This window comes from Hibiscus syriacus, unplaced genomic scaffold (assembly GCF_006381635.1).
Source record: "Hibiscus syriacus cultivar Baekdansim isolate YM2019G1 unplaced genomic scaffold, ASM638163v2 tig00110655_pilon, whole genome shotgun sequence".
In the NCBI taxonomy this organism is placed as follows: Eukaryota; Viridiplantae; Streptophyta; class Magnoliopsida; order Malvales; family Malvaceae; genus Hibiscus; species Hibiscus syriacus.
In genome coordinates, this window is record NW_024062815.1 from 181627 (window position 1) to 194164 (window position 12538).

At 35.7% G+C, this 12538-nt stretch overlaps 1 protein-coding gene across 1 annotated transcript; it reads right to left on the reverse strand.

Moving 5' to 3' along the window:
* Positions 1-4241: 4241 nt before the first annotated feature.
* On the reverse strand, positions 4242-12267 carry LOC120137266 (zinc finger protein BRUTUS-like). The gene is made up of 14 exons (XM_039153064.1): positions 11826-12267; positions 11112-11321; positions 10665-10859; positions 10199-10557; positions 9637-9862; positions 9265-9433; positions 7964-9187; positions 7618-7789; positions 7303-7524; positions 7088-7225; positions 6464-6698; positions 6273-6332; positions 4693-4764; positions 4242-4603 (listed from the first exon to the last, which is right to left on the reverse strand). The coding sequence occupies exons 1-14, from the start codon at positions 12126-12128 to the stop codon at positions 4460-4462; spliced, it is 3729 nt and encodes a 1242-aa protein (XP_039008995.1). The 5' UTR covers positions 12129-12267; the 3' UTR covers positions 4242-4459.
* Between the last annotated feature and the right edge of the window lie 271 nt (positions 12268-12538).

A 12538-nucleotide genomic window follows, 5' to 3' on the forward strand; every position in this document is an offset into this window, starting at 1 on the left:
TATATGTTGAAGGATTCGAGTAAGAATCCGGCTTGGGACAATTAGTAGGATGAGACATTAGATCTCTTAAGTAAGATCAGGAGTTCGAATCTTGGTGTTTACGAATAGAGCAAATTAGGTTGGGAGGGTCGCCCTCGCCTCTAGTATCCAAACATGATTAGTCGGTTAATAGATCGGATATTAATGATTAATTCAAAAAAGAAAATAAGTTACCAGATAGATTAGTGTTGGATGAATATAATACAATCGTTTCCTACTACTTGTTTTCATTTATTATTGAGTTAATTGCACCATACGTCCCCGGTCCATGAACTTCGTTTCAAATTGGCCCCTAAACTTTTAAACATTTTGATTTCATCCTTAAACTATGACAATTATATTGAATTAATCCTTAAACTTTTGAATATTTCATTTTTATCCCCAAACGGTGATCTGCAGTCTAAATTAGTCTAAATTATGTCTAACGTTTAGTTTTTTTATTCATTTTAATACCCCCACCATTAAAAACTTTACGCGTTCAGTACATAAACTATCAATTTTGATCTATTTTAGTATCTAAACTTTCAAAAAAAATCAACACTTAAAGTTATATTTTGAATAGGGGCATTAAAATGAAACAAAAATTGAACTTTAAGTATGATTTTAAAAAAAATTAAAAAATTTAAGTACTAAAATGAACAAAAATTGATATTTTTATGTACTAAATGCATAATTTATCCTAATAATCGTAAGTGAGAAAAAATGATTAAATTAAATGTTAAGAGGGTGAATTCTTTTATAAAAAATATTATTATTTTTATTTAAATATGGCTTAATGTCTAAATAAGTGCTTAAACTATACCTTTTGTGACAAATAAGTGACTATATTTTTTAGCCCATCCGGGTACCTAATATTACAAATGTTAACACTTTAGGTGTTTGAGCCGTCAACGGTGTTAGTTTTTCTTGTTAAGTGACACGTGTAACAATTTGGTAATTTTAAATTTTTTATATAAAATTAAAAAATAAAATTATATATTTTTAAAAAGAAAACACATAAAATTTGAAATAACCCCTAAACTTTGAAAACCTTCATTTCAACCCCCCTAAACCCAAGCCGACCGTCGCCCTTTGCCGTCGAATAAGCTCCACCCAACCTCCCCTTCACCCGGCGACCAAAACCCCTATGAAATTGTGACCGACCGACGACAAATCAACGTTTTAAATCCCGTGAACCCTAGGATGAAAATCACAATCCCAAGCGATGCCGATGGTGAATCGACAACAACTATGGCAACATATAACTAAAATAATGGCAAGGACTATATCGACGGTGATGGTCGTGGCCGGAGAGGGCGACAACGGCAAATTAAGGTTTGGATTTGGAATTTTTGGGTTGTTTTATAATATAAGAAAAGTTAGGGTTTTTAAATAAATATAATAATATTTTTAATATTTTTTAAAAAATAAATTTTAAAATTACTAGGTTGTGGCACATGTCATTTAACGGAAAAAACTAACGTCGTTGACGGCCTATACACCTAAAGTGCTAATATTTGTAATAAAAAAATTGTAAGCACTTATTTAACACAAAAGGTATAGTTTGGGCAATTATTTGAGCACTAAGCCTTTAAATAACTCTTACAATTATTTTTAAGAATTTTTATTCAATAAATTATAAATAATTTTTAAGAGGATAAACTATGTCAATATTCCCTTTTGTTTTTGGTCTGATTGCCTTTGGTCATCGATTTTTTAATTAAGTGCGCTTGATCCTTAACATTATCGGTCCATCCAATTCATGTCCCTCAACCGTTAACTTTCTTTAACCCATTAACAGAAGTTTGAGATGGCAATTCAAAAATAAAAGAAAAAAAAAAACTTCCATAACACCCTTCTTCTTCAAACGTTGAGTCTTCTTCTTCTTTTCTTATAACCCAATCTCATCAACACCTTCTTCTTCTTCTTCCACCCATTCTCATCAACACTCTTACCCTTAAAAAAAGTCCCACAATACATTCTCATTAACACCCTTACCCTTAAAAACTTAAAAAAAATACGTCAACTATGGAAGCATAGGGGTGGTCACTATCCCCACTTTCCCTCGAATCAGCACTTCATTCCAAAACTTTCTGTCAGCTATTGGAGTGTACGTCACCGGAAAAAGTGGGGCTACAAGTCGGTCTGTACTCGGGAAAGAGTCGACCGGACTTACAACGAACCCCACAAGTTGGCATTTTCCTAGCTTCATTTATCCATAAAATGTTCAAACAAGATTCTGATGACAACATTCTCAAATGATAACGCTCAATCCCCTATAAACTCAATATTTTGCGTGAGACATACAACTACAAATGTATTTGACATCACAGAAGTTTGTGCTCAGAGTTCATCATGAGAACTTCCTTCTGGTGATGAAGTATGCTTGGGTGTATTTTCCAAGAGGTAAGTTGTCGCCAACGATTCATGTAGTTGAGCCATGGAAATACGTCTTCATTAACTCTATAGTAGGGTGAATGCCCCGAATGAAATGGTCCCTGAGTTTCATTCTTCATTCCAAGAAAGAAGAAAAGTCCTGGAATTGCCTCTGAATAGAATGCAAAGTCCTCTGCTCCCATCAAGACTCTTGCTTCTGCAACATTCTGAACACCCAACATTTCCCCTGCAACCTGTCTGAAATGTTCATGCAACTCTTTGTCGTTGAACACCATAGACTTCTCATCGAATGTCACTTTCGCAGTGCATCTCTGTACAATTGCTTGCTTCGTAATAACCTGCAACTTCGTATTGAAGTAAACATCCAACACGGAATAAATGGAGAACTCCCTCCAAAAGACCAGTGCAGAAGGGGAAAAGATAAATGGAAAAGGAGTGGAATCATCTTAAGCTTCCAACAAGCAGTTCTTGTAATCAATCCTATATTTGAGTTGAACAAAGCTTTTTTTCGAAAATGCCCTAAAAGTGCCACGTATTTTAACAAAATCTGGAATGACGTTTAAATGCTCCACCGCCTTCGGCAATTGCTTCTCTGTACAATTTAGTTTCGAGAATATCCTCATCCGAGCCAGGGATTCCACTGTTGGACAGGCTACTTATGTTTGTAAGCTTAAAGAAACTCTTCCTACTTTTTCTGCTGCTCTTGATAACTAAAGGCGTGAAGGAATGACGTGCAAAGCAAGGTTGATCTTAATGAACGACGACTGAGTGTTGAAACCAGAGTTCCACCCCCATACTGACTATTATGAGTTCCTGTGTTTTGCAAAGCAAGGTAGGGTTACGAACTTACGAGTTGAATCGGGAGGAATGGGATGAAACCAGAGTTCCTGAGTGTTGATAAAAACAGTAAAGAAATGGGGAAACAAGTGAGCAAAAGACTGAAGAAAGAAGTGTTGATGAACACGTGGATGCAATGAATTTTTTTAAAATTTTTTAACTGTTCTAATATTTATGTTAATGAACTAACGGGTATTAATAGTTGAGGGACTTAAATCGGACGAATTGATAACGTTAGGGACCAAGTGCACTCAATTAAAAAACCAGTAACCAAAGTAATCAAAGTCAATCATACCGAAAGAAAGAGAAATGTTCACATAATTTACCCTTTTTAAGATATTAATTTCGAAAGAAAATACCATAACATTAACTGTGTTATAATTTATATTAGAAATACTTTTTTTAATTAAATAATTATGTACTTCGTCAACTGTTATTAAATACCTTAAACATTTGATATTATAAAAAAATAAAAGAAAGCGACGGAATTATAATGGAACTAGTCAGAAAATTGGACCTTCTTGTTCCTGCCAAAGGAAACGATAAACATAAACGCCAGTCAGGCAGGTATCCGGTCGTCATCCGCCTTGTACAATCCCACCGTAAACCTGCCATGCTTAATCTTCAATTCCCATGTCCTGGAAATATAATCCGACCAACGTTCTTTTAGCTCAGGTCCGATAGGCTAAAATCATACGCCATGATCATACTCGTCTCATCCAAGACTTCACCGGACGTTATGGTTCCGGTATCTTGTTTTCATAATAACGAGAGCGCAAAGCACTGCCTACTGTATTTCCTTCGTAACTCCAAGGATTGCGAAAGTGGCAATAAGTATAAAGGGAGAGAGCTGTTTGCATCCGTGGGGAGTAGCTGCACCTCCACCAGGTAAATTTCTCATTCTGTTCTAAATTTCAAATAGCATACTTTCCAGTTCATCAACCACCACACTTACTGTCTCAAGTAAAAACAATATGCACAAGACGAGGTTAAAGTTCTGAATACATACTTAAACTTGCTCTGCCTTTCAACAAAAATTAACATCATTGAAAAAACGGGATAATTTCTTCCATCTATAGGGATGAAAATGGGGAAAAAATTGGATTTAGAATAATGCGATAATTTTGATTTTATACAAGCCTTGTACGTAAGTGGGCACTCTTGAGGTATTTACATACATACCTAAATTAACATGAGACCAGATCCCTCAAACATTCGAGGTCGTGCAGAAGGTATTGGCCGACTCGACCTTGATTACCCTGGTATTGTATGAACCACAATAACCACACTTGTGATACATCCAGTGAAATGCTGCAGTTCCCTTCTTATCACAATCATTGCACAGTATGTCCTGATTAACAACACCAGTGTGTCGGTATTCCTAGAAAAACATGAGCTTGAAGAATACACATAGAATGTCATGCATGGTGCATGGTTTACCTGACAACGATTCCTGTATTCTTCTGGAAGCTGCTCGGAAGCCAAAAGGGCATCGAGCATGCCAAAGTAAACCTGAAAAGAGGTAGTACAAAAACTTGAGAATAAGTGGAACGTCTCAACTAGATGTAAAAACAATGATGGGTGATGAATGAAACGAGCCAGTAACTACTAGCCATTTAGCATGCGTTGGGAGATTAATTAGATGATTATGCTTCTGAAGTATAAATCCCAAAATCATACATGAAGTTGAATTCAATGTGCAATGTGAGATGGAAACTTTGATCTAACATAAGTATACGCATAAAACTTTGAATTTAATTCAATTGTGTACATGAAACTGAAAGATATCAAATCATAAAAACAAATAAATACAGACATTTACATGTTCAAGAAATATAGATGTATGTACATGTAACAAGTAAAGAAAAAATGATGCCATGTAGAAAACAGTGTTAGTGATATGCGAAAACTGAATCAAAATGAGAGTTGTCATCTATGCATACAATTGCACCAAAATAAAGTTCGCCTATCACAGTACACAGGAACAAAGTTCATGTGCATTTTGAGATTGGATTTGACCTATACTATATTTGATTTAGGCTTTTGGCTCATCTTTTCCTTTTAAATTTTGCTATATAAATTTAGATATTATCAATGAATTTCAACAGGTGTGTTTGGTCAAGAATTTGAAAATGAAATTATTTTCAAATCAATTTAAATTATAATATTTATTAACATATTGTTTGAATAATCATTTTTTTTAAGAATGAAATTTTAGTGGAATTTCAAGTGACAGGAAAAATATTATGAGATGAAGAGAACTGATGTTTAAGATTAAAACAGAAAGGGAAAAGGTCAATATGGGAGGCATAAATATAATTCATGGAAACCTGAAGATGTTAATAAAAAGTTAAAATATATATTTTAATACGAGTTTTCTAGTTAGAGAGAGAATAAAACATGTACAAAAACACATAAGACTTGAGTTGAGCCAATTTGGGCTTTTCAATGTCATCATTGAAATCTTAACTTTTTGGATATTCCAACTTTATTTAGCCAAAGGTGGTCAATTTATACATAGAATATGAAACCCTTTCTAAAAATTAAATTCCTCCTTGAAATCCCTCATCTAAATGCACTCAAGTTTGTATTGATAGTAAAAAGAGTAAATTGCATTCATTGTCCTAAAGGCTGCCTCAAATAACATTTACGTTCTTCTAGTTCCAAACATAACATAATTTCCCTCAAACTTCACAATTGTTTAGAAAAACACCTTACTCAACCTAGATTTCCATTCTTCCACTAGGCGGTAAGTTGCAAAAGCAAAATGTGTATTCCAATTGGTAAGTTGACAATTTTCTTAACTGTTCAATTGACAGAAGGATGTTCCTGATATGAATTGAAGATAAAACTGTGATCCTAAACAGTTAAGGTTTATATGATATTTAAGTTTAAGTTATGCAAGCAAATAAAAAATGCCCGAAACTGAAACAAAAAATCAACCTGCCTAACCCCTAAAATAATTTTATATGTAATCATAACTTAAAATGGCAGTATGCATTTAAAATTAATTTTCTTACTGCCATATCTCCCATTGATTTGCTACAAATTGGGCAGATGTAGTGACTGCATGCATATGCCTGACAAAACAAAGTATGTGAAGAATTTATTATTAAGCACTCCAAAATATTGTTCCACTACATCCAAAGATAAGGTTGATGTGTTGAACAGAATAAAATATCTGGAAATAACAAAGGAATACCGTGCAGACCTGAAAACATGCTGAATGCATGAAATGACCGCATGGAAGTGCTCTTACGCTTTCACTTGATGTGAACAAAAAATCACAGCAGATAGGACAGTTTATTTCTAGACTTTTCTCTCGACACTTGTGGTCCACCAACTTCTTGGACAGACAGCAATTACACACCATACAGTGAAAGAAATCATCACCAAGTCCCTTTCCAACACGGCATAAGTTGCAAAATGGGCAATGATAGACAGTCCTGAAATAAATGGAAGAAACAAGATGAATATTTATAGAACGGCAACAGCAGTCGACAGCTTTTGTTACAAAACTGTCAAAAGTTTCCAGACTGAATAAGAACCAGTTCACAGAGTGCTCACAAGAACTCATTTTCTAAACATAGCTCAGTCTTTCTACAACCAATGGGACAAAGACAAACTTAGAAATTCTACCGAATAAACAAGGGAATGAGCAGATCAGGTACAAGCATTCTCCACTCTTTTGGGAGGTTTCTTTAGTGCTCCAGATGATCAAGAGACAACATACTCGTTAACAAATTTCAAAATTACTCAAAATTTCTAGTTATCTTCACAATAATACTGAACTCTTTAGATCTAGTATAAAGAATCCTAAAGAGATTGGTAGCACCTTTCATCATCAAAAAATTTGCAGATGTTGCAGTAGTATTTTGCCATTGAGAGCTGGCCACACGAAGGTGTCATGCAAACTTGTCCAACAGGCTGGATTTTCAGGCAACTCATGCACATCATTTCAGTTATAGCCTTCCTGCAATTTAACAAAACAAAAATTAAACTTATAGAAGTTGGTCCAAAACCAAGAAAGCAAGAATGGGAGAATATTACCGATCCATTGAATGGTCACTGACTTTATCATGACAAAACCTACATGTATATAATTTTCCACAGCAAGCAGCACGGAGTTTACAATTTCTTTTGTAATGTTCACATCCAAATTCCTGTTTCTCTGGATCTCTGAAAGATGGAGAGCATCCATGTATATCTTCCTCATTTGAACCTACCACTGCTGAGGTTTGAGGAGTTTTCTGCTGTGCAGCTATCCAGCGACTAGCATAACCGACAAATTTATTAGATGAAGCAATGATAGACATACACAGATGTACATAGGGCTCATAAGATTGTATTATGGGCGGACTAAACCTGGTCATAAGATTTTGAATAAGATACGCTTTTCTCCTTGGATCAAGAGTTGAATCCCGAGAAACTTTTCTGATCTCTGCTTCAAGCTCATTCTGATTCATACGAAATATATCCTTCCATCCAGGTTTAAAATTGAGATCACTATGATCTAGACTCTCATGTACATCGGTGCCTTAAAAAAGAAATTTTCAATTTCATTAGGAATAGATCATATCTGAAAATCATTGATTCAGATATCAAGAAATTCGAAGAACTAACAGCATAAAATTTCAGTAACCTAGCAACCAAACGAGACTAAAAAGATAAATAAAACAATTTAAACCATGGACAGAAGCATTAAACACACCAAGAGAAATGCAACTCTCAGATGTTGATGTCGGTGAAGATGCAGCATTTCCTTCCCACCATTCATTAAGCCACTCACTGAACATTGTGTTCTTAGTTGCCTGTTTCCATGTGTCCATCATTTTATTCTGCTCCTCCTGAGTAAGGGCAGAAGTTACCCATGGCAACATTGACTGGAGTACCTCTGCACCTGTAGTACCAATAATTCGACCAACAATCTTGTCCTGCTCCTCCACAGAAAAATGTCTATCAAACAACGGCCAAAGCTCAAGTTCTTCTCGGAACACATGTTGATCCAGTGTTACTCTAATTGATTTACACATGCCCTGAAGCTGTGTGGCTTTCTCAATGTACTTTTGCATTGTATCGTTTTGCTCAGAAGGATCAGAGTTAATTCCATTCAAGTTATCATGCACATCACTATTGTTCAAGTATTCACAAAGTTTCGTAAGCTCAGAAAGTGCAGATGAAATATCTTCAAAAAGCCTCTCCTCCTGTTTGTGATCCAGAGTATAAGAGTGGCTAACGTTATGAAGAGTCTCCTTAGATTCTAGTGCTGGAAATACTATATCATCTTCAGCATTACTGTGAGCTCTATATAAACCCCACAACAAGCGAAATCTGCCAGTGAACTGCCTTAGGAAAGTCTCATTCCAATCATTAAGCTTTCCAGATTCAATATCCAAATATTCCAAATCTTTACGGATAGCTTTATGAAATTTGAATATGTTATCAATCGGTCGTAAGCTTCCAACATCGCTAGAGCTAATGTCTGTTTCCCAGTTAAAAAGACTTGAGTTGAGGGAGGGAGCAGAAGGAGTAAAAGATAATGACCGCAAAGATTTTGTAGCAGCCAGAGAACTCACGCCAAGCTTACTGCTATTCACTCCTAAAGCTGGGACACAACAAGACTGATCACTACAAGATAACTTATGGCTATTTATTATTCCTGTCAACTGAAAAGAATCAGAGTCTTCAGATAAAAATAAATTTCCACGCTTTACTGGCCGTCTATTATCATCTGCCTGAACAAAATTTGGCCTTTCCTTGGTAGAACAGATAGAGGTGCACGCACAGCATGGTTGGTCAATATCCTTCTGGGCTTTCGTAAGTATTTTTGCAGGACAGCCACCAAATGCATCGGAAGACAGACAAACATCTGCAGAGCGACCTTTGCAAACCCAACCAGAAAATAGCGTAACCAATGCAAAGTTTGATGTTGGAGCTGACCATTAATCTGAAAGTTAGAAACATACAAAAGGAAAAACATAACCTAGAACACCCAGTCAATAATAATCAAACCTGCCAAATACATATTTTGAAGGAAAGACCTAGCTTCTTCTTCACTTAACGATCCCACCAACCATGGCAAGACACACTCGATTAATTTCAAGGGCATCACACATAAGCTCTGAAAAAGAAGTTCTCTCTGTCTTTGAGGGGTGAAGTGCTTTCGAGCAAGTGGAAGTACCTACAAGAGGAATAAAGAAAACCTTAACGACAGCACTAGGGCACAAAAAGAGATAAGAAACAAAATTTCAGGTTATATCCTCTGGTAAACTTGCAGACAATTGGTACAACGATTATACAAATGTCAAGAAATACAGAAGCATGCAATGAAATTCCACAAAGCAAAGACAGAAACTCATCAAATTGAAGCAATAAAATACTTGCCTGTACTTCTTCACAATGGAAATGCTTCTGTATGCTATCCATTATTTGATCAGCCTGTGAGCACAAATTTGCATAGAACTCAGCAGAAGATGAGTCAGCTCCCACATTTTGAATATTCTCGATAAGGCACCTAAGATTGTTAAATTGAATTTCTTCTTCTGCATGCTCCTGAGTAAAAGATAGTTCTGCATCTACAGCAGGGAATATAACTCTATCCTCAGCAATACTGCAGCAAGAGAGAAGATAATTTCATAACAGGTATCTGTTATGCTACCAGTCATAAAGGCAAATAATAAGTAGCCCTGATACTTTTATTTTATTCATTTTTTCTATATCGCACACCAGAGTGTACAATTGAAGTTTTTTTAGCCACCTACAATGAACTCTGGCTTCAAAAGAGCATGCAAGATACAAAGTGCCAGCTATGAAGTAATACCAATCCTAATCAAAGATGATTACTAATATGGAGAGCCTCTTTCTAATAACATAAAAACAGCCTTGACAATAACATTTTTATCAGAATTTAACAGTTAAAAGTGAAAAAAACAGAGAAAATCCACACCTGTGAAAGATGCATACTTCAGCAATGAACTGCAACCTCTCGTTGAAGCCAGATAAATCAGAAAAATCACCAGAAAGTTGTATTTTCTTAGCAGACTCAGCTATATCATTCAGTTCTCGCTTAATAGCATTATGCCAAAGCATAATTTCATCAATAGGACATGACAGAGTAGAATACTCAAGTCCAGAACTTAGCTCTGTATATTTTCTTTTATAACTTTTGGAAGATTCACATGCACAGTGGCCACTTTCAGTTGGACCTGGTAAGACAATAGGTCCAGAAGTTTCTCCTTGAGCCTCGTCCTTACAATTTTTACATTTCTCAGTTGTCTTAACATCTTCCATCCAGGTGAAAATAACCTTCACAGCAGAACTAAAATTGTGAGATTTGATTCTCAAAGGAACTTTTTTGAGTTTTAGAAAATTAATTAATGATAATATCACATATAACCTAGAAGACTTGTCACCTGATGAAGAAGTTCCTCTCTTGGAATTATCTTGCTCAAGCACTTACGCATATCTCGCTGTTCATCTGATGATATAGAGGAGGAAAGCCATGGAAGAAACTCCACCATCATATTAACAGGTATGCTGCAAAGAAATTGCCATACCAGTGATGCCTGCTCTTCAAATGTAAACTTCTCGATAAGCAAGGGGAATACCTGCCAATTCCAAAGCAATCACGTGAAACTAAAAGAAAATTTTAACCTAGACTGTTGAACTCCGAACCCTAAGTTTGAAACGGAAAGCATCATGACAAGTGATCAGTGAATACAATCATCTCAGCAATGTATATCGCAACCTCATCCAACTCCAAAATACAGTAGATGAGCTGCTATCACACATCAAGAACAAAACAACCAAAATCTGATTTAATGTCTCATATGCACATTTGCCTCAAATATCTAACCGACCTGCTCCTCTTCCTTGGACATATGCTGAGTAACTGATGTCTGAAGGGCTCCAGTGCAAGAGGCTAATTCTCGCCGATAGCTTTCTTCATTCTGCATATCTGAATTCAGCAATGCAAACAACTGATCAAACAGTACACTTTCACCCTCATGTTCAAGTGAATATGTTGGAGCCACATTCTTCACACGATTATCAAGAGCCGGAAAGATAACCTACACATAAGATAGCTATGAACTCAGTAATCAGTCCCAAACAACAGACAAATGTAAGGTGATGAATTGATGATGCAACCAACAAGAATAATGGGAAAAAAAGACCTTGGAGATACCGTACAACTTTTATTAGATGAGTAAGTACAATAAGGCAGTTTAATTCTTTGGGATTTTCTTAGTCTTTTGAGCCATCAAGGTTGAGAAAACTAGGACAGCGAGCTTTACAAAAATCAGCCCATATCTAAATCTCAATTTCTATAATCAATCAAATTCTTTCCCTTAAACAATAAACTTTCAAACACGATAAAAGCATCACAAAACCTACGAATTTAGTATCAATTTCGTAAAAGCTAATTTCTGACGAAGATATCAGAATTTTCCGGAAAGTAGAAAAGAGCAACAACAAATACAAGATTCTTCGATTCAAAGGAAGGGGCAAAATAAGCCAAAACTATTAAAAAAAAGAGAGATAGATAACAATGAGGAAAACGACAACGCATGAACCTCATCTTCGGCGTGGCAATGGTTCTTATATATAGCACGAAGAAAATGATATCTCTCCAACAAAGAATTAAGATCAGCGTCGTGGTGGTTGGTGGCAAAAGCCATGGCGGCTCGGTGGAGGCCGTCGAGCTCAGCCTTGATGGCCTTGTGAAAGAAGAGGAAGATGAGAATGGGAGATTTAGATGCCGAATTCTTCAAGCACGATTTGGACGGTGTTGATGGATCGATTGGATTCAAAGGACCTGCCATTATCGCTACGCCTCCCCCTCCTCCGGCTTCTAAGCTCGAAAACGGAGTCGACATTATAGACAGCAAACTCGAAGTGGTTTCCGATTCAGATTTCCAAAATCCCTAAATACTTTGCCTGTTCAAACAACTTGGAGATTTCATTTCACAGCTTCCTTTTTCTCCTTTGTGTTTGTTGCCTCTTCTTTTTCCCCTCTTTTGCCTGTTTTGTTTTCTTCTGTCTTGTTAGCGAGAAGTACGTGTTTTTCATCAATGCGGTAGAAAAATAGGATCCATTTTCTAATAGTAATATTTGAGTCCGAAAGTACTGATTAAAAATAATATTAAGACAATTTTGTCATATTTTTTTATTATATATTTTATTTTCTTTGTTTTATACCGGTATGTTTTTTTTATTTATTATATTTGAGTTGTTTTTACCGTTAATATTTTTTAATTATTTACTTAGGTACGTTTGTTTACGTAAA

Bases quoted from the DNA above. Each gene is read 5' to 3' on its own strand.
- LOC120137266 (XM_039153064.1), bottom strand. From the start codon at position 12,128: ATGTCGACTCCGTTTTCGAGCTTAGAAGCCGGAGGAGGGGGAGGCGTA. The intron at 9,434-9,636 runs GCAAGTATTTTA...TTCCTCTTGTAG, and splicing joins TCCATTGTGAAGAAGTACAG to GTACTTCCACTTGCTCGAAA. The intron at 6,699-7,087 runs GTGCTACCAATC...CATTTATTTCAG, and splicing joins AAATTTTTTGATGATGAAAG to GACTGTCTATCATTGCCCAT.